This window comes from Curcuma longa, chromosome 1, assembly GCF_044706935.1.
Source record: "Curcuma longa cultivar G26 ecotype Majalengka, Jawa Barat chromosome 1, ITB_CL_G26_1.1, whole genome shotgun sequence".
Taxonomy (NCBI): Eukaryota; Viridiplantae; Streptophyta; class Magnoliopsida; order Zingiberales; family Zingiberaceae; genus Curcuma; species Curcuma longa.
The window spans coordinates 20409638-20430551 of record NC_133861.1 but is presented as its reverse complement, the minus strand read 5'-3'; the positions used below and the strand labels follow the sequence as shown (position 1 = coordinate 20430551).

The 20914-nt window shown below is 37.7% G+C and overlaps 4 protein-coding genes and 1 pseudogene across 4 annotated transcripts; 1 reads left to right on the top strand and 4 right to left on the bottom strand.

Annotated features, from left to right (window-relative positions):
* The first annotated feature begins 3223 nt into the window (after positions 1 to 3223).
* On the top strand, positions 3224 to 3946 carry LOC141825870 (transcription repressor OFP3-like). Its single transcript, XM_074713160.1, has one exon. The coding sequence runs from the start codon at positions 3224 to 3226 to the stop codon at positions 3944 to 3946; it is 723 nt and encodes a 240-aa protein (XP_074569261.1).
* A 1431-nt stretch (positions 3947 to 5377) lies between these two features.
* Positions 5378 to 7322, bottom strand: LOC141825854 (calcium-dependent protein kinase 34-like; annotated as a pseudogene).
* An 81-nt stretch (positions 7323 to 7403) lies between these two features.
* LOC141825838 (calcium-dependent protein kinase 2-like) lies at positions 7404 to 9844 on the bottom strand. Its single transcript, XM_074713159.1, has 8 exons — positions 9196 to 9844; positions 8733 to 8876; positions 8500 to 8652; positions 8279 to 8394; positions 7999 to 8166; positions 7791 to 7918; positions 7615 to 7714; positions 7404 to 7514 (listed from the first exon to the last, which is right to left on the bottom strand). The coding sequence occupies exons 1-8, from the start codon at positions 9842 to 9844 to the stop codon at positions 7404 to 7406; spliced, it is 1569 nt and encodes a 522-aa protein (XP_074569260.1).
* A 1511-nt stretch (positions 9845 to 11355) lies between these two features.
* Positions 11356 to 12992, bottom strand: LOC141845940 (UDP-glycosyltransferase 73C3-like). Its single transcript, XM_074733935.1, has 2 exons — positions 12308 to 12992; positions 11356 to 12242 (listed from the first exon to the last, which is right to left on the bottom strand). Exons 1-2 carry the CDS (start codon positions 12986 to 12988, stop codon positions 11403 to 11405), a joined length of 1521 nt encoding a protein of 506 aa, XP_074590036.1. The 5' UTR covers positions 12989 to 12992; the 3' UTR covers positions 11356 to 11402.
* Positions 12993 to 18062: 5070 nt separating this feature from the next.
* LOC141813425 (protein PHYTOCHROME KINASE SUBSTRATE 4-like) lies at positions 18063 to 19574 on the bottom strand. The gene has a single exon (XM_074701396.1). The coding sequence runs from the start codon at positions 19563 to 19565 to the stop codon at positions 18114 to 18116; it is 1452 nt and encodes a 483-aa protein (XP_074557497.1). The 5' UTR covers positions 19566 to 19574; the 3' UTR covers positions 18063 to 18113.
* Between the last annotated feature and the right edge of the window lie 1340 nt (positions 19575 to 20914).

The window sequence follows — 20914 nt, the reverse complement described above, 5'->3', positions numbered from 1 at the left end:
TATTTCCTCTTTTTGTATGGCTGAAAATGATGTTTTTCCTGATGAGATGAGGTGGCCAAAAGAAAAAAAGAGCAGATCAAATTTTCAAAGTCGTGGACAACCTCGCATTTGGTGGACAACACAACACTTCCCTACCATCTTTATCAGAAAAATAAAAAAGACAGAAAAGAGAAGAATTCGAAAATTAATAATAAACAATAATAATAATTATTATTATTATTTAAATATACTTTTTACATCTGTTTGATAATATACTAAAAATAAAATAAATAGATATTTCATTCTCACTTTAACGGATCAATCCATTAAAAATTTATCATATGATAAGGTAGGGCGAGCCGACCCATCAATTTGATAGGTTAAAAAAATTTCAATCCAACTCAAGGTGGATTGCGAATTAGATGGACCAAGTCAACCCATATCTCTGTCAAAAAATTTAAAAATATTAAAAATTTTAAATTTAAATTACAGTTTAAATTATTCAAATTAAAATTTTTAAATTTAAATTATAATTTAAATAGATCAACCTCACTAATTTATTTTAAATTTTAAAATAAATAAATAAATTTTCTTAATCTACGAGTCAATTCAAGTATACCGCGCTCAATCCACATAGATCGCGAGCCTAAGCAGATCAATCTATTTTAAAATAGATTGATAAAAATTCAATTCAATCTATCTAAATTACTTGACCGGACATACCAACCTTGTAAACCCAATCTATATTGACAGCTATGCCTCTTACCCGATCTACTCCCCTGTAGTCTGTTTACGGAGATGTGCAAACAAAGCACCCTCGTTTTTCTCTTCCTCTCCACTCCCTACTCTCTTCTCTTTGGTGGTGCATGTCCTCTGGCTTTCTTTCACGTATCTTTGTTTTCTTAAGAAACCAAACATGGTGGACAACAAATCCTAGCTCATACAAAAGAGTCAAGAGCCTGCAGGCAGGAGGAACAAAAGCAACTTCACTTTTTTTAAAAAAGTGTTGATCGGATCTTAGACTTAGATATCAATTAACTGCAATTTGCAACGCTGGAGGCATTTGAAATGGACGTCTCCTCCTTCTTTTGTCTCCTTTTTGACTGCATGATCTGCATGCCTCCCTTGCAACAAAAGCTGATAATTTTTACTCCAGACTGTCTCACACGATCTCATACGATCTAAAAGAAAGATAAATTACGAAGGATTTCGCCTAGTATAGCGGTCCTTAATCAGCAAGATATATATTCACACGTTAAGAATCGACCCCGTAACATGCCTCCCTGCAAACATGCAAAGTGAGTTTAATAATGTTTCATCTTTCTCTTCCTCTTCTGCAGCTGCTGGCTGACCTGCTGTGACCGACCGCCAAAAGCTGCACTGCACTCCATGGAAACTGCTGCATCTGCATGGCTTAGAGACGCAGAGGTCTAAAACCCCACGCATGCCTGTAAAGCTGCCTATAAAGGCCTCCTCGCGCACTATCTTTTCCTTAGCTTCCTGAACACACGGTTTGTTTTTTTTGTGACAGCCCTACTGCTTCTTGAATGAAGCTCGAGCAGAAGTGGCCCGATGATCTTAATTAGATTTGTGGCCCTCTGTTTTAAAGGTAAAATTATTTTAAAGATAGCAATTAGCTAGTAGCAGTGAATAAAATTTCAATTAAATTGAAATATATATGATCCAATGGATTTATTTTAGAAATTCAATACAGTTAATTAGAAATTTTATTTTTTAAAAAAAAATACATTATTTTGATTTATTCAATTTGGTGTTAATTATGAAATTTAAAATTTAATTAAACCAATTAAATTGAAGTGTCATCAGTCCACTAATAAATTACTGATGGTTCACCAATCAAATATCATAAATTTAGAAATTAACTGTCTATTAGGATGTTGTATCATCAATAGTATTTATTCAATTTAGATTAGTTAGATTTGATCGGTTTGATTTAATCGAATGCTCAACTCTCAGAACAGTACATGTTAAATTATAGGTATAAAATTATTACTTCTCTAGCTTCAATTATAGTTCCTGAATTTTTTCTTGCAATTTAGGTATCTAATTTTTAAACTAATTAATCATTAAGGTGATCTGTTCGTCCAACATTACAAATGGTTCGAGTACCGTGGATGTATAAAGTATCCTTCGTGGAAATTGAACTCTTGTTGTATGGTAACTCTTTGTACTTCTTACCATCTCACTAAGTCTCGATAATTTCAATCATTTTAGTAAAAAATGAAATTTATCATCACAATGATCCCACACGATCAACCCCACAACTATATATGAAAAGGTAAATCGAAAAGTCCAGAAACTTTAATTATTTCAGCAAAAAGTGGAATCTGTCACTCCAGCGGCCTTATACGATCGGCCTCATAACCATCTATGAGGAAGTAAATCGAGAAACTGCAGTTGACTACGACGGAAGAGGGCATTGCCTTGGCTTTGTCGAAATTCGATCATTGTCCACTTTAGCAATTCTGCTCTATCATAATCAATTCAACTATGTCCCGAAATCCGGAAACTTCAATCATAGCTCCTTAAGAAGTTGTAAATGTGGTCCATGTACTATCAAATTAATCATTTTTGTCAAGGGCGGAGCCACGTTTTACTTTATCCGAGCTATAACCCGGGTGCTCCACGGCGAAATAGTTTAAATTTATGTAAGAATTTTTTTTTTTAAAGAAAATAGAAGAGCCAGCCCGGGTAAAATAATTCAAAGCTCGTCGGCATAGCCCACCGTCGGAGATCAGCCCGGGTATATCACCCAGGCTGGCTCCGCCATTTATTTTTGTAAACTATAGAATTTTGATATTGATCCATATAAAATAATCTCTTGTGTGCTAACCGTTTCGCTGAAAATGTTTAATCCAAAAAATAATTTAAAAAACCACTTGATTTTTCTTCAAGAAAAACAGCTTTTGTTTTGTTTTCTTGCCATCTTTTGCCTTGACAGAAAGATTTTCTCCAAGTTGTCCCTACAAATCGTATCTTTAGACACAGCAGCAATCTTTTCTTCCTCCTACCAATCTCTCTCTTCTCTTTCTCTGTCTCCCACTAATCTCCACACAGTAAGCCTTTTCTTGCAACAACCAACAATAAAGTCCCTATAGGAGATAAACAAATTACCCACAGATCTTTCCACTTCACACCACTCATGAACCACCACGCTTCATCTTCTTGATCAAGTGGCTCCAAAGCTGCAGATTGCTTATTCTTCTGCGAATTGAGATTTCAGATGGGTAATCATAGGTTCAGAGTGAGTGACATGATGCCAAGCTTCTGGTTCTACAAGCTCAAGGATGCACCCAAATCCAACCGAAGCCACACCATCCAAAACGCCATGAAACTGAGGAGGTGTCAATTTCAATCATCACAGCCATTGCCATCGCCGTTGCCACTTCCCAGGAGAGCTTCCAGCTACATCTCCACTAGAGAAAGAACAGAAAGATTAGTCCCTCACTCACCCATCAACCACAAGGCCTCAGACACTTACTTCCCCGTTGGCTCCCCGAGGAAGTCCTCGCCAAACACCCCGAGGAAGGCCACCAGTCCAACTACAATCCCCTCGGTTCGCGACAAGTCAGAGAAATTCGAGGGATCGGAAGAACTGCTAGAGCTCAAGCTTCCTCCAATTTTGACAAAGCCGCCGGTTGAGGATCACGGTGAGAAAGAAATCGAGCAGGTGGAACCGAGGTCCCCGAGGCTCGGGGCGAGGAAGCAGAGGGAGACATTTCTAGCTGAGAGCTTGGTGGTGGTGAAGTCATCGGCTGATCCACAGAAGGATTTCAGGGAATCAATGGTGGAAATGGTGATGGAGAATGATCTCAGAAGGCCTAAGGAGCTGGAGGAGCTGCTCATGTGCTACTTGACCTTGAATTCGAGGAAGTATCACGGGATCATTCTCAAAGAGTTCAAGAAAATTTGGGTTGCCCTCGTTCAGCATGAATTAGATTTCTGAGTTCTCTGTGGCGTGAAGATTTTTGAAAAGATTTCTTTGGTTTTTTTTTTTTTTGTTTTCTGTTTCCCTTTCCAACATCATGCAAGCTGTGTGGGAATGGTATGGAATTGTGCTATATGAAAATTAAGGAATGGTGTGTGATTCATGAGTTTTAGTGGATGTACAAAGGTGCATTTCGAAGTCATGATTGAAGCTCATCATCAAATTAAGTCAGCACGCTATTAACAAAAAATATAAACAGCTTTAGGATCAAACTTGCAAGCTATTTTGTTTCAAAGAAATACAAACAAATAGCATTTGTATAAAGAATAGAATAAGTGATTCATATAAAATCAAGAACAAACAATTAAAACAATTAATACTGATAATGTCATATGTTCCAGATGCGGCTTATCAATACACACACAACTCCAATCAAACTCAATTATATCCTCATCTTGAGCTTCATGTTCCGGTTGGATAATTCAATATAATATTACAATATATGCATACCTAAGTTGATCGAGCAAACCTGAAAAAATAAATGTAACGATTTGAAGGATATCAAGAGGACAAAATTGACCAAACAGAACAACCTACATTCTAACTCTAATCATCATGTATAATTTGTCATCTAAGATATTCAGTTCTTATTATTTGGACATAATTAAACGAAAGAATGTAAACACAAAATTTACAGGCTATCTCGTTTTACTGTATTCCATTGCATTGTATCTAAGGGTAAGGGTAAGTAAAAGTTCGGTTAAACTGATCAAATCGATCGAATTTCAAAATTTGATTTAATTAGTTTAAAATTTTATTTTAAAAAAAAATATATTAATTTAGTTCGATTTCGATTTTAAAATTTTTTATTCGATTAAACCGAATAAATTAAATAAATCAAATTAATCAAAATAAAAAAATAATTTATAAGTAAGTGACTTTATAAATTCTCTAATTAATTGATAAATCTCTATAATATTTATAAAAATTTAATTATTTCGATTAATTCAGTCGAAAATTAAATTAATCGATATTTTATTAGTTTGATTTGTTTGATTTTTATTTAAAAATTTGATCGATTTAATTAATTCGAAAAAATTTAATTCGGTTCTATTTCAATTAATCCGATTCGATTCGATTTTAATCGAATACTCACACTTAATTGTACCAAACTTAAAAGAGATGATAATGACATGCAAATTTTCATCTATTCCAGTATTATTACAAAGATATATCACATTAGGATTTGTTGATATGGATGTGCAACAATTGAAGCTTAATTTCGTTGAACAAAAAAACAACCCCTCAAATGACAACATGGCTGAACTCTTCTCCTACTCATCCCCACAAACAAGAATTGTAGTTATTTTGGGAAGAAAGCAACATTATTTGTACATAAAACCATATAAAAGTATTGATCACATTCACATGCTCTGACCACTTTGACGGTTAAATAACCACATCGCTTCTCTTCTTCATATTCGGTTCAGGAGTCCCCTTTCTCATCGTCGCTATAAACTCATCGTAGTTGATGTTACCATCCTGTGCATCGTAAGAGAATAAAAGAAGTTAAGTTCCTAATTTTAATCATTTCTTGATATGAACAATTAATTTCTTTTGACTTCATGAGCCTTTTTTTTTACTTACATTGTCAACATCAGCTTCGTCGATTTCACCCTTGATCTCTGCTTCATCATACATTCCTTGTTCTTTCAAAGCTTGCTCGAGTTCTTCTCTAGTAATATTGTTGCACTAACTTATCTACTGTTATCTTTATCAAAGTATTGGAATGCTATGTAAAGATGTTCTTCTCTGTCCAATCTGTTCATATACACTGTTGCCGTTATGAACTCCTCCTAGTCAATCGTTCCATTGTCATCTGCATCAGCCTGCTCACACAGCATAAATGATGTTTCCTTGAAGACAAATTGATTGACATTTGAGTCTTTGTAAAACTTACAGCTTCCATTAATTGCTTGATTTCATATTCAGACAATTTTGTTCCTTGCTTAGCAAGACCTCGTTTGAGTTCTTCGATAGTGATAGTTCCACTATTATCAGAGTCCATGCTTTTGAACATTTCCTTTAAACCTTGTATCTCCTCCTCTAATAAGCAATCGGCTATCACCTGCAAGTGATATAATAGAAATTCATGAAAAGGTAAAAGTTATGCCAATTTAAAGCAATTCTAATGACACGGTGGACCTTATTATAATACAATGTGTTAACTGTAAGTTTACCTTAAAGCAGCCTTCCTAAACTGGTTCATTGCTCTAAATTATTTCAATCTGTTGATAACAACATTATTAAGTGGTGTATCAGGTGCTTCTCCATCTTTTTTGATCCAAAGATGATCTGCATTGCAAGTTCATGAACAGTTAAGTCTATCCAAAAATAAATCAACTGTTGTTAGCCTCTGCTTGGGATCCAAGTTCAGCATCTTCCTGACAAGATCCTTAGCACTAGGTGAAATGTTAGGCCATGGATCACTTGTGAAATCAATCTGCCCCCTTAGAATAGCATTGAAGATCCTTTGTTCAGATTCTGTTGGAACAAATATTGACATTATCTTTTATTTTCTCAAGCAGAAAAATTGTAAATTGTTGAATAAAAGAAGAAATACCAGTCCAAAACGGTGGGACACCACAGAGAGAAATGTAGAGCATCACTCCTATGCTCCAAATATCAACTTCTAATCCATACATTCGCTTGAGAATTTCAGGTGCTATGTAATATGCACTACCGACAATGTCCTTGAATTAAGGTGAGTAAAAGTTCGATTAAAAATTCAATTTAATTATTTTAAAAATTCAGTTTTTTAAAAAGAATATATATTAATTTGATTAATTCAGTTTGATTTTGATTTTAAAATTTTTTATTTGATTAAATCGAATTAATAAAAAATATATATATATATAATTTTCTAAATAAGTAAATTTATAAATTCCTAGTTAATTAATAAATCTACTATAATTAATTCAGTTAAAAATTAAATTAATCGATATTTTATCAATTTAATTTGTTTAATTTTTATTAAAAATTCAATTAATTCAATTAGTTTGAAAAAATTTAATTCAATTCAATTTCAATTAATTCAATTTAATTTCGTTCAATTTTAACCGAATACTTACCTCTAATTGTACTAAACTTAGAATGAAATGATAATGACACGCAAATTTACACCTATTCAATTACTATTACAAAGATATATCACATTAGAATTTGTCGATATGGATGTGCAACAATTAAAGTTTTCAGACCTATCCGATAGATTTTAACATTAATTGGCACATCTGAAGTCTTTCAATGGGTATTTTATCACGTAAAACTGATTTACTCTGTTGAACAAAAAAGACAACCCCTCAAATGACAACAAGGCCGAACTCCTACTCATCCCCACAAACAAGAATTGTAGTTATTTTGGGAAGAAAGCAACATTTGTACATAAAACCATATAAAAGTATTGATCACATATTCACATGCTCTGACCACTTTGAATAACCACATCCCTTCTCTTCTTTATATTCGGTTCAGGAGTCCCCTTTCTCATCATCGCTACAAACTCATCGTAGTTGATGTTACCATCCTGTGCATCGTAAGAGAATAAAAGAAGTTATGTTCATAATTTTAATCGTTTCTCAAACATGAACAACTAATTTCTTTTGACTTCATACGCTTTTACTTACATTATCAACATCAGCTTCATCGATTACACCCTTGATTTCTGCTTCATCATACATTCCTTTTTCTTTCAAAGCTTGTTCCAGTTCTTCTCTAGTAATATAGCTGAAAAAGCAAACATACAACAATTAGATCATTGAAAAGTTGTATGCACATTAAGAATATTGTTGCACTAACTTACCCACTGTTATCTTTATCAAAGTATTGGAATGCTGTGTAAAGATGCTCTTCTCTGTCCAATCTGTTCATATGCACTGTCGCCGTTATGAACTCCTCGTAGTCAATCGTTCCGTTGCCATCTGCATCAGCCTGCACACACCAAAGGTTTAGCATAAATGATGTTTCCTTGAAGACAAATTAATTGACATTTGAGTCCTTGTAAAGCTTACAGCTTCCATTAATTGCTTGACTTCATATTCAGATAATTTTGTTCCTTGCTGAGCAAGACCTAGTTTGAGTTCTTCGAGAGTGATAGTTCCACTATTATCAGAGTCCATGCTCTTGAACATTTCCTTTAAACCTTGAATCTCCTCCTCTGATAAGCAACCGGCTATCACCTGCAAGTGATATAATAGAAATTCATGAAAAGGTGAAAGTTATGCCAATTTAAAGCGATTCTAATGACACTGTGGACCTTATGTTAATACAATGTGTTAACTGTAGATTTACCCTTAAAGCAGCCTTCTTAAACTGGTTCATTGCTCTGAATTGTTTCAGTCTGTTGATAACAGCATTATCAAGTGGTGTATCAGGTGCTTCTCCGTCTTCTTTGATCCAAGGATGATCTGCATTGCAAGTTCATGATCAGTTAAGTCTATCCCAAAATAAATATGATCATTCCTTGAGAAAGGAAAGAATAACATCAACATGAGTGAGAGAAGAAATCCTACTGAGGACTTCAACTGCTGTTAGCCTCTGCTTGGGATCCAAGTTCAGCATCTTCCTGACAAGATCCTTAGCACTAGGTGAAATGTTAGGCCATGGATCACTTGTGAAATCAGCCTGCCCCCTTAGAATAGCATTGAAGATCCCTTGTTCAGATTCTATTGGAACAAATATTGGCATTATCTTTTGTTTTCTCAAGCGAAAAAAATTATAAATTGTTGAATAAAAGAAGAAATACCAGCCCAAAACGGTGGGACACCACAGAGGAAAATGTAGAGCATCACTCCTATGCTCCAGATATCAGCTTCTGGTCCATACCTTCGCAGGAGGACTTCAGGTGCTATGTAATATGCACTGCCAACAATGTCCTTGAACACCTCTCCTGTTCAGGAAATAAAGTCAGATCAGCTCCTTGACGTGTGATCATGTATTAAAAAGGCCTACGTGCCAATCCAGGGCTATGAATACAGCATTCAAACTTTGTGTTTTAAGATTTCTCGACAAATTCGTAAGATTAGTATGTAAACAAAAAGACATCTTTTATGCAACTTCGAGCGATCAAGCATCAAAGGCCTGCAAGTTTTTGGCGTGAAGGTGGCCTGGCAGTCCTATCCAGAGATCAATCTTGAAGGGGTCTACATGCGGGTTCTGTTGTGATATAAGACTAAAAGAAGACAAAGATGCCGGAAATGGAATGGAACCTTGCTTGAAGAAGACGGAGAGACCGAAATCGGTGGCATTGAGCGGCGCGTCCTCGTCCTTGCTGACCAAGAGGAAGTTCTCCGGTTTGAGGTCCCTGTGGATGACTCCCATGGAATGGAAGGTATGCACGATCTGGACGATGACCCTTAGCAGCGACGCCGCTGCCCGCTCGGTGTAGTGCCCCTTGGCGATGATGCGGTCAAAGAGCTCGCCTCCGGAACAGAGTTCCATGACGAGGTGCACCGATTGCTTGTCCTCGTAGGCGCCCTTGAGCTGGACGATGTTGGGCTGGCCGGATAGGTGGTACATGATCTGCACCTCCCTCCTCACGTCCTCGATGTCCTCCTTGTTGGTCAGCTTCCGCTTGGCGATGGTCTTGCAGGCCAGCTTCTCTCCGGTGGCCTTGTGGGTGCAGAGGTGGGTGACGCCGAACTGGCCGCGACCGAGCTCCTTGCCGAGGGAGTAGGTGGCGCGGACGTCCTCCATGGGGCGGCCGAGCACGGGGCCGATCGGGGCGGCGGGCTTCGCCTGGGGAATGGCGGGGGGCTTCTGGATGGCGGAGGCGACCTCGGGTTCGGAGTCTGCGGTGGCAGCGACGACCTCGGGGGCGGCCTGGTCGGCCGGCTCCTTGGTGAAGCAGTTGCCCATGAGGAGGGTGGTGGCCGGCCTCGGCTACAGGGGTAGGCGAAGAGGAGGCATGGCGGAGGGAAAGAGAGGGAGAGGGAGGATTTTGATGGGAGAAGAGGCGCCATGGATGGGATTGGAGGAGGTGCGTTGGAGCAGAGGCGGGGAGAGATTGGCGGGAACCAACTCTACAAAAAGCAAGGGATTGGGATTGTTCTTGTTCTTCGCTGCTCGCTGAGGTGGCACGACAAAGATACTCGACTCGAGTCCGAATCCGACTCGACTTTTTATTACATGCTTGAATGACGATCAAATATATATATCATAAATTATATATAATTAATTCTTTTTATTAGCATTTTAAAATTGTTTCCGAAGTACAATTTAATATTATTTATTGACTTTTTTAAACTCATAAGAAAAACTAATAATTAACGTTTGAAGAAATTCGAATTCTAAAATGATTAAAATTCTTGAATTTAGATTAATATTTTTTTTAAAAAAAAGTCGTGAAATCGATCATAGCATTATCACGTATAACGCAGTTAATAATTTAAAATTTTAAAATTAGAATTTTAAGATGGTGATTTAAATTATTTTCAAGTAATTTAAAATATGAACAAGAAAATATAGTAAAAAACAAAATCTTGAAAATGTTACATTGACATATATTTAAAATTGTTCTATTTCTGATTATAATCAGCCCTAATATTCATTTGATACTCATTTAAAATAATATCTAGTCCAACTGCTGGTTGGACAGTAATCAATGGGCAGAACGAAGTCCAAAGATACGTCTGTCAATTTAGGATTTATAAACAAGTCAATTTTATAATTTATGATGTCCAAAAATGATTTTATTTTTAGTTCTATCTAAATATTATTTTCACGATCCGAACCTCTTTATAAATTGTCTGGAGGTATTTTCTATCATATAATTTTATAATATTTTTCATATATTTTTAATATAAAATTTTGATTGTAATCTCAACAAATTCAAACTTATAGATTATTTGAAATTTTTTAATTTTAAATTATTTAATTAGTTATTGAGCTAGTTTGATAAATAAATTTATTTATTTTATGTTGATAAAAATTTTATTGATGAATATAATTCATAAATATTATTCATGAATATTATTCATTAATATTAATAAATATAAATATATATGTATTCAAATTTACTTATTTAATTTAATAAATTATTTAAATTTATTCATCTAATTCATCTCATATATATTAAATAAATATAAATAAATTTTTATCAAATCCACATGTGCAATAATTAAATGAGCACATGCAGGTTCAGTGGAATAGTGGATGCTGGTATAAGATCGAGAAGGTAGGTCGACTGGGATAAATTACTTCGTTAATAGAATTCAAAATTATAATGATACAAGTAAAAGTATGAAAATCTATGCATTAATGCATAGATAAGTTGTTGCGACACTAACATGGTTAGTTGTTTTACAACAATTTTTTTTTGTTGATAAAATAGTATCAAAGCATTTTATTTTATTTTGATAGCAAGGAAAGGAAAGAAATTATATTGCCTTCCCACATGTAGTTGCAATGAAAAGCTCTAATTGTTTCCAAACTCTATAACATGTTGAATCAGGAGGCTCAAGCTCTCGTACGACGTCCCTCCCGATCTCATCGTCTTCCTCGCCTCAACTCCCATCGCTCTCGCCCTTTTCCTTATCTGCTCCGCCTCTTCTCCAGCGCCCATCACCGACTCCACCGCCCTCTCCACGTCCGAGCGGCCGATCAACCCCTCGCTCTCCCGTGAGACAAACGAAGTCTTCATCTGGCTCTTCAGCGACACCCCGATCCGCAGCACGCCCACCACAAGCTTCTCGTTCAGAAATTGGTCCCAGAAGTGTGGCCACGTGATCACCGGCACGCCAGCGGCGACCGCCTCCAACGATGAGTTCCAGCCGCAGTGCGTGAGGAAGGCCCCGACGGCGGGGTGCGACAGGATCATCATCTGAGGCACCCACCCCGTCAGTATCAGCCCCTGAGACCTCGTCCGCTCCTCGAACCCTCCGGCGAGCCAATTCTCCACTTCCGGCGACATGTCCACGGGTTTGATCGCCCAGATGAAGGGGCGGTGGGAGGCTTCCAGGCCGAGACCGATCTCGAACATGTGGGTGGAACTGTTGGTGGTGATGGTGCCGAAGCTGACGTAGATGATGGAGGCCGGATCATTGGAGTCGAGCCAGTCGGAGATGCGCCGGACGTCGACGCTGTTCTTGTTGCCACGCAAGACGGCGTCTTGCGTTTCTTGGCTGGCGAAGCAAACGGGGCCAACGGACCAAATGGGCCTTCCGAGAGCCTTCTGATAGAGATCGAGGAAGGGAGCCTCCATCTCGCGGAAGGTGTTGAATATGATTCCATCAGCAGTAGCTTCGGCTTCAATTACCTGTCGTTGAATTTGTTACTATCTTTTGGCAGATGACTAAAATAAATTGAATGATTTGTAGTAACCTCGTCACGAAGCTTCTCCCTCCCTGGAACGTCGAAGAGCCTCAATGCCTGAGCTCGAATCACCTCCACTTTGTGCTCCCGCAGACCCGGCACCAGGAATGGCTGAAACGCGTCTGCGGGCACTTGCTCCGTCAACCCCGCAGCGACGTTGCGGCTGCACAACATGTAGAAGCATGACGGCCCGTGGAAGACAAAGCGCGGCAGCCGGAGCTCCTCCGCAACGTCCCTCGTCCACGGCATGCACGAGTCGGTCACTAGGCAGCTCGGCTTCGGCCGCTGTTCCCGGAGGTGGCGGATCAACGGCTCCTTCAGTTTGGGGAGCGCCGCGAGGAAGTTGGACACTAGGTCGCGCGAGGGGACGAGATCGATGTTCTCGCATCCGTCCGGCAGCCCCACCTCTGCGCAGGGGAAGCGGAGGTCGGCGAGGCGGATGAGGAGGCCGGCGGCGTTGGCGCGGTCGACGAGGGGCTTGAACCGGGCGGAGTTGCCGGGGGTGGAGACGACAGTGACGAGGACCCCGCGGGCGGCGAGGAGCCGAGCGAGGTCGATCATGGGGATGACGTGGCCTTGTGCGAAGAACGGGACCAGGACGAAGTGGGGTTTGAGCTGGCCATAGCCTGCGCCGGAGTCGCCTTCCATGGTGATTCGGTCGGTGGCGGCCATGCCGAGGAAAGTGTGCATGATATCAGCTGCGGAGGAAGGTTACGGATGTGCAGTTGACAAGACAAGCAGTTGACAAGGAGTTTATGAAGGAGCAGGACCAATTATTTCGCCAGGACCGATTCCCGATTTCGACTTTGGACGCCGTGACTGGCATGCAGTGCCAGCAATACTAAAATGGCCCGAGAAAATCTAGAAGGAAAAAAAAAAACTACTTTCTGCACCGCCGGAGTTCACTAAAAATCAATAATCATCCTAGTTTTTTAACCGGCTTATCTCTTGTTTGGTGCAATCGACTGACTTTTAATTGACGTTGATCAATTCCATTGACATTATTAAAATTTAAATTTTAATATTTAATTAATATATTAATTGATAAAAAAAATTTAAATGAATCAACTAATCAAACACTTAACCATCAGAAATCTAATAAAAAATTAATATGAGACGTAAAATTTAAACCAGATGCTATATAATAAGAAAGTATCAATATATGATATATCAAAATTAATCAGATGTTAAGTAATAAAAAATCATGACTGATAAAGATTGATTAGATACTAAGTAATTAAAAAGTCCTAGGACCTTAAATACTGAAATAGGAATTTAAGATGATTTTCACCATTATGAATGTGCATTTATTGGACAATGTCAATAGAATATGAACAAGAATTGCTATAATGGTTTACCACCATAATTGCTATAATGACAATCAATTGAGGAATTCAATCGTTAACTATTAACCTACTTATTATTATAGCAAATAGAAAGTTGAGAAATTAATTATTCAACTTAATTCAGCGTAATCAATCAACTAATAAAGCATATATAGTAGTGTATTGATATCACTATTCAAGTGAATAGCAATTTCAATTTTTAAAATTAGATAACAGTCGAGTCGATTAATGATAATAGATAATTAATTAATTATGAAATTGATAGAATTATTGAACTAATAAATCAGAGTAACGTTTATATCTATAATAGATTAATCGACTGATGGAAAGATTAATTGATTGATAAGTAAAAAATAATCCAATAACGGCTTATAAAAGAAGGTTTCGAAAAGATTTAAAGTCATCGAATTCATGAGGATTTAGTGATGAAATATTGCTATATTACGTAATATCAAAAGGTAATTTTAAATAATAAAAAAATACAAAGTAAAGTTTTTATTGTAAATTTATGTTCACTTTCATTTATACTTATATTATATTTTTTTATTTTATTATTATGAAAATAAATTGTAAGAGACTTTTAGATCTTCGAAAAGTTATTGAAAAGAAGAATAATGTATAGTGGTGGTAGCATGAATTAAATTTTAGAGTAATAATTTTATGAGGTCATGAATCAAATAAAATTAATTTATCTTATATTTATATTTTTTTATTATGTATTTTATTTTCGTTGTAGGTTAATCTTTTATTCTGATTGAATTATTCACTTCTTGCATAATAATTATTTCAATATTTTTATTAACGCTCTTTTTATATTAAAAATGTCACTTTAATTTGATTAGTTAATAAAAATATTTTTTGCATTTAAAAATATTAAAAGAATTTATCAAGTCAATCGTAACAGTGGGTCAACCGATCCACTAATATAATTATTGCGTGGAGCTGGAAATTCTCTGAGAGACGTGTTCAATAGATCTAACTTGATAATTTATACAAGATCCATCATCAATAATTTAGTTTGCTAGATCTCTAGAATACGAAATAGCGTGAATCATGCGTCATCCACTTGCGGATATAAAATTTAAAACTAACCCATGCAAAAAAAAATTTATCTGTTTGATTTTTTTTTTTTTATAATCCAAGTGTGAAGATAGCCAGTCAGATAAATTTAGAACACAAAATTGTACACTTAAAAATTAATATTTATTTAAAATTTAAACTTTACTCCTTTTATTATTTTTTAAATTGCTTTACCATTCCATCACACGGGGCAGCTATTTGTAGAGGGAAGTCTAAACAGAATATCCAATTTCCATAAAGTGCGAGCTGCACAATCGTTCAAATTCCAAGCAACAGACCAAGAAAAAAAATTGTAGGGAAGAAATAAAAAATGGTGGTTAAAAACGCGCGCAACCATTTATAAGTGATTTTAAATGACCAAACTTTAAATTCAAGATTAATTATCTTCGTATAACTTTGGACAGCTAATTAACTAAAACACTATCCATTTGATTAATGAATAATCATCATACAATAATTATTTGATCATTATTCATAAAATTAATTTGGACAATCACATTGAACGATAATTGTTATAGATAGAATAATTTATTTGCATCATAAAAACTGGCGGAGAGTTTAAATCAACTGTATAAAATCTCGTAAACATAAAATTTTCACTAAGTTACCTAATAACCCAATTAGACATCAAGAATCCTAATTATCACTTGCTTTGAAGACTTAAGGCAGAGATTGAAGACTTAAGGCAGAGTTGTATTTCAATGATATCCTGATATATTGTTTCCTTTATCTTGAAGAAGACATTGCTTATGAATCTGAGACTGGAAAAGTCCACAGAGCTAATTGCCTGGGTTTCAGGTTTGAAACACTGATTGTTTCAATCTGAATTGTGGTGATTCGGATTGTTATTTATTTTAGCTAAATGTATACAAGAAGGTGAAATTCCTTTGCTCCGACGACCCAAATAGTCAGAAGATCATGGCAGAGCTCTTCGCCATCGATAAGCTGGAGACTTCATTCCGGGGTTCAAAATCAAATTCAATTCAATTTTTCAGCAAGTATGATGAACTAATGAAAGAGAACTACAAGAAGATGTCTTCTTCCCTTGCTTCAATGCTCCATCCACAGGACGTATGGAATTCAGCTTCCACGAGTGATACTGAATCTGCAAGGCCGGTTCCTCAAACAAGATTCAAACTGAGACAATTTAAATCAGGAAGTCAGCATAACTGATTCAAACAATATATAGCTTGGTTCTGTTGGATATTGGAGATTTAAAAGATCAATATGGTTTTGTGAAAAATTAAGGTGTCATTAATCAATGAAAGTCATAATGGATTTTAAAATCGAAATCTATATTTCACGTAGATAGATCTAGACTATTAATTTGCTCAAACTTGATTAAAAATGAATAGAAAATGTATGGGAAATATTACCACATCGGAAATTTTCGATGAGCTTCCTTTCCTTATTAATGTTGTTGTGTTAATGGAATTAACACAAAAAGCTCATGTGCTCTCTTCTCAAGGGCGAGCAGGTGCGCTCACCTGTGAGCCCGCCAAGCGCGCACGCGCGCAATAAGCGTTTTGTTGGCGCACTTTGCACTTCGCACGTACGCGTCGTCAAGAGGAGCTTAAATTTATGCTCCAGCGGACATGGCCGTGCCTACGTGGTACTTGGGTGGCGTTGCATATGTGACATCCACGTGAGCAATGAGAGATGACTGGACTATTGACTGGATGAACAGATGATAATCGTTGATCAAAGATGTGTGATGGATCGCATATGATGCGATCTGGAGCGTTGGATCACGAAGAGTCACGATCTGACCACTTGATATGAGACTTGATCTAAAGCGTCAGATCGAATGAATCATTAGATCCAGATCCGACGGTTGATGACCAAAGGGAAGATCTGATGATCACAACTCTTCAAATCTGATGGATGAGATTAAAAGAGCTATGTGGAGGGTTACAACCCTCCAGATCCGACGGCTCAGATAGATCATGTCTAAAGGTTACATCCACTCATCCAAAGGGCATTGAACCTCTTCATCATCGATTCTACTCATCTTCGGTGCATTTATCTCATTTTGTGCATTCAGAGTCAAAATAAGTTGCTGCTATCCGTAATCACCATAGCGAAACAATATCGTTTACGGAGGTTTTGACCACTAGTCTCGACGATCCATATCAGTTTACATCCTTTCGGATACCGGAACCAACAGGTTCTCTGGTTATTTGGGGCATCAAATGGATTGTTCAAATGGATGTTCATCATTTCTGATGAAAAGTTCCATTCACTAAATGATTGTTTGCTGTTCTTCTTCTATGATATGTTAAAGGATCGATCGGTTATGACTATAGTTCTTATAAAAGAAAACTCCAATCGTCAGAAAAGTAAAGTGATTAACTTTACTAGCTAGATCGAATCGATGAGTGTTAATTATAATTCCAACACACGTCTTGTATCTTCCAAAAGAAAACAAAAAAAACAGACGTGTGATCTATATCTAGTCCAGGATTCTTGACGTACGTATATTAATTTGAATCTTTGTCACCTTTATACATATGAGTGTGCTCTAGTCCTTTAGGTTTGGAGGTACCTCACATCATACACTAAATGTCGACGCAAGGGTCCAAATGTAGCTGAGTGACGGTTCTAATCTGGAAAACAACTAGTGTCTCACACATGCATATCTTGACTTTTGGCTAGGATTGTTGTTGGCATTTGGCAATTAAAACCCTATTTAATTGCTGAAAGATAAACCAAATGTTGTGGTTTGTACAAATAATATAAACAAAACCAAGTATGTCTAATGATTTTATAAGTATTTGAAAATATATATATAATATTAATAATTATATGGTGTTAGTTTCTACATGTAACATATCTAGCTGACTCTATTTCATGCATATGGCTTTTTGCTAGTTCTAACTTTTGTGGTGGCAAAAGGGTTTTCATCATGAAAAGAACATTAGCTTTTCTCATGCATGCATATGTAGACTTTTTGCTAGCATTGTTGGGAGGTTAAATGCTAAAAAGAGTTAAGCTAAATTTTGTGAGTAGTAATTAATGTAAATAAAATTGTGTGTGTGTGATTAATGATTGTATAAATCTGTAAAAAATGTAATAGTTATGATTATATGATCATTTTATGGTCTTTCGTGACCCATAACTAGTGGTGAGCTTGTGAATGCAAAACTTTGATCATGGGCTTTAGATCTTCTTCAACCACAACTCTCTTGGCTAAAATTACAAGTTACTTATATCATTTGGAAAAGCAAAAGAATCACATCGGAAGAAATCCAAATTCTGAATTAATCTTACATGAAACATTCAGGGTTTAAGGCTTTCACATCACATGAAATTGCAAAAATACAAATTTTATTATTGGAAAAGAACAAGAAAACGTACATAATAATAGGCCAGATTACAAATAAACCGGTCTAATTTTTTTGAACCGGCCGGGCTAGCCGTTCCTGCGCCAAACCAAGGCTTCTGAACTTCGCTATGTTCGTCGCCAAGACCTCCGGTTCGACGGGTGGAGGGATACGAACCGGGTTCGGCCCGACGCTGACAGCTTTCTCACCCCGGCAGCCCAACAGGCCGTTGGCCTTCCGCCGCTCTCTGCTCATTGCTGCCGCGAACCGGTCGTGCTCCTCCTCGATGAAACGGAGCTCGTCGTAATTGGAGGCCGCGCTGGAGAAGTTGGCGGCGAAGCCCTCCGCGGTCACGACGCTCCATTCCACGCTCGCCTCGCTCGGTGGGTAGCACTCGCTGGGGACGACGGACGGCGTCGCCGCCGCCTCCTCGATTCTCCGCCGGAGCTGGAGGATCTCAGCCGCACCGCCATTACCGATGAAACGCCGTCCTTCGAGTTCGTCAAGGGAGTCGCGGCGGAGGTTCGTCGTAGGGGTCGTCGATAGAGAAGTCTCGATCTCGAAAAGGTCTGAGCTTGTGTCGCTTGCTGCGTCCTCCTCCGGCCGCTGCTTGGGACTCGCGGGGTATGAAAACCTTAGGCGTTCCCTCTCTCCGAGACGAGGAAGCGCCATCATTGGCGATGAGAACTCCGACGGTTTCTCCATAGTCCTAACCGCCTCCTCGGATGGACGGAAGATCTCCAGCGAATCGCGCGGAGGACTCAACACGGGAAAGGAGAAACCAGCGGTATCGGCGAAGAGTTTACGGGAGCTTACTATTCGGTGGCCTATTTCCGCCGGAAAGGTCTTTTCCGGGGAGAAACGAGTTGCAACATTGTAAAAGCTCCGATCTTTGCCCCAATTTCCGGGGGCTATCTTCAACTTCGTCACTTCCCCGACGCTCAATTCGCTCTTGAATTCGTCTCCGGGAGCCGACTCCGGAATGCTGCTGAGTCCCACATCCCGTGTTCGCGAGCTCTGCTTTTTGACACTAAGCGGCGCGTTCAACTCCACCGACCGACGAACCTCCACGTCGACGGACTTCTTTCCGGAGCAAAGGCAGCTTCGGCGGAAGAACCTGCGCACACCGGACGACCGGGTCCTCACGACTGCGAAGGAGGGCGGCGCCAGTGGGTGGGAGAGCAAACTGGACTTGCTATTCCAGCTAGCCTGAGAGGACGCGGTCGGAGTCTCTCCGTCCCGGTCATTCCGCCTCAGGCCGTCGGCGGAGGAGACAGAGGAGACCCTGGGATCGCAGGAAAGATCGCGCCTTTCGAGCACCTCATCGGCGACGAGGGTGCTCTCGGCGGCGGCGGAGGGGTTGTCTTCACTGAAGTAGCGCTCCGCATCGAAGATGTTGAGCTCTGTGTCGTCGCCGGGGTGGCCACGCGGGGTGAGGGAGCAGCCAGAGGAGTGGAAGGCGGATGGGGATCGGTAGAGGCCGCCATGGAAGCTTGCTGTTACGCTGTGCTTCTCCATCACTTTCGATTGTTTGGGGGAGTGGGAGTAGAGTTCATTGCACAGGAATCGGAGCAGTTGCCTGTTCGTTTTAATGAAGACTTTAACCCGCCATGGCAGAAAATACTGTGGGGCCCCGTGGCATTATCTTGTCTCCTATATTTTCCGAGGTAAATTTAAAACTTTTTGAGTGATATATTTAATTTTTATTACTCATTTAATATGCAAATTAATGTTGAAGGCTACTACTCGTATTTGACATATTTATCCAAATTAACAATTTAAAATTTGTAATAAATAGAATAACTTACATCTATCGAAATTTTTATTAAAAAAAAAACTGGATCAAAATTTCATCAACTCAACGAGCGTTAACATTGGAAGATTTAAGATTTTAATGTATAGTGTTACTTTTTGCCATTAAAAAATAATTTAAAATTTATGATTTAAAGAAACTATGCAGTTTTTTAAAAATAGATTTTTATATTTCTTTGATAGATTAAATTAAAGTTTTCGAATGGAGAAATGTCTGGATGAATATTTTTGATTATTTATCATAAAGATATCCACACTGTTGAAACAGTTCGAGCACCACAACTAGAGAATGTTTGTAATACACTCGTACGCTGCTCACTGATACAAGAGCATTTAATGCTCACATGCAATAATCAAAAATAAAATAATTTATTATGAAATATTATTTTAATTTTTATTTCAAAATAATTATGTTAAAATAACTATAATCATAAAATGAGAAAGTAAAGAAATCATAGATAATGCAAACTAATGAAGATCTCTCCTCAAATTGCTCTAGATGTACGAGTGGAATTATTAGTAAAATGCCAAGGATAATCATAAGAACCTAAAAGATAATATATGTAAAATAATAATAAAAGCATGATCTAATATCCAATCTATCATTGCAAATGTGTATAACATTATGATCATGAATCTCAATGTTATAATTCTGTAATAAAAGCAATTCGTATTCAATCATAGAATTAAGAGTTTGTCGTTAATATAAACTTAAAGGGAGGTTAATTGATTAAGTAGTCACTTTGTTCACTTTGATCATTAAGTTGAAATTCACTCTTCAACGAGAAATTGTTTTAATGTAAGTAAGGCATTGCAACCTCATACTCCATAGCTAAGAAGCATCAATTAGATCCAATTACCGTGTGTTTGGAATCGTGTGAAAAGTATTGGAATACAATCAAAATCTCATATTGAAAATATATAGAAAAAATTATAGAGTTATATAAGAAAGATATCTCTAATGTATGAGATCTTTTGGGTTGAATCTAAAAATAAAAACTATGAGGGCTTAGAACAAATTGGATTGGATTGTTTCATTGAAGCAACTAGCAAGG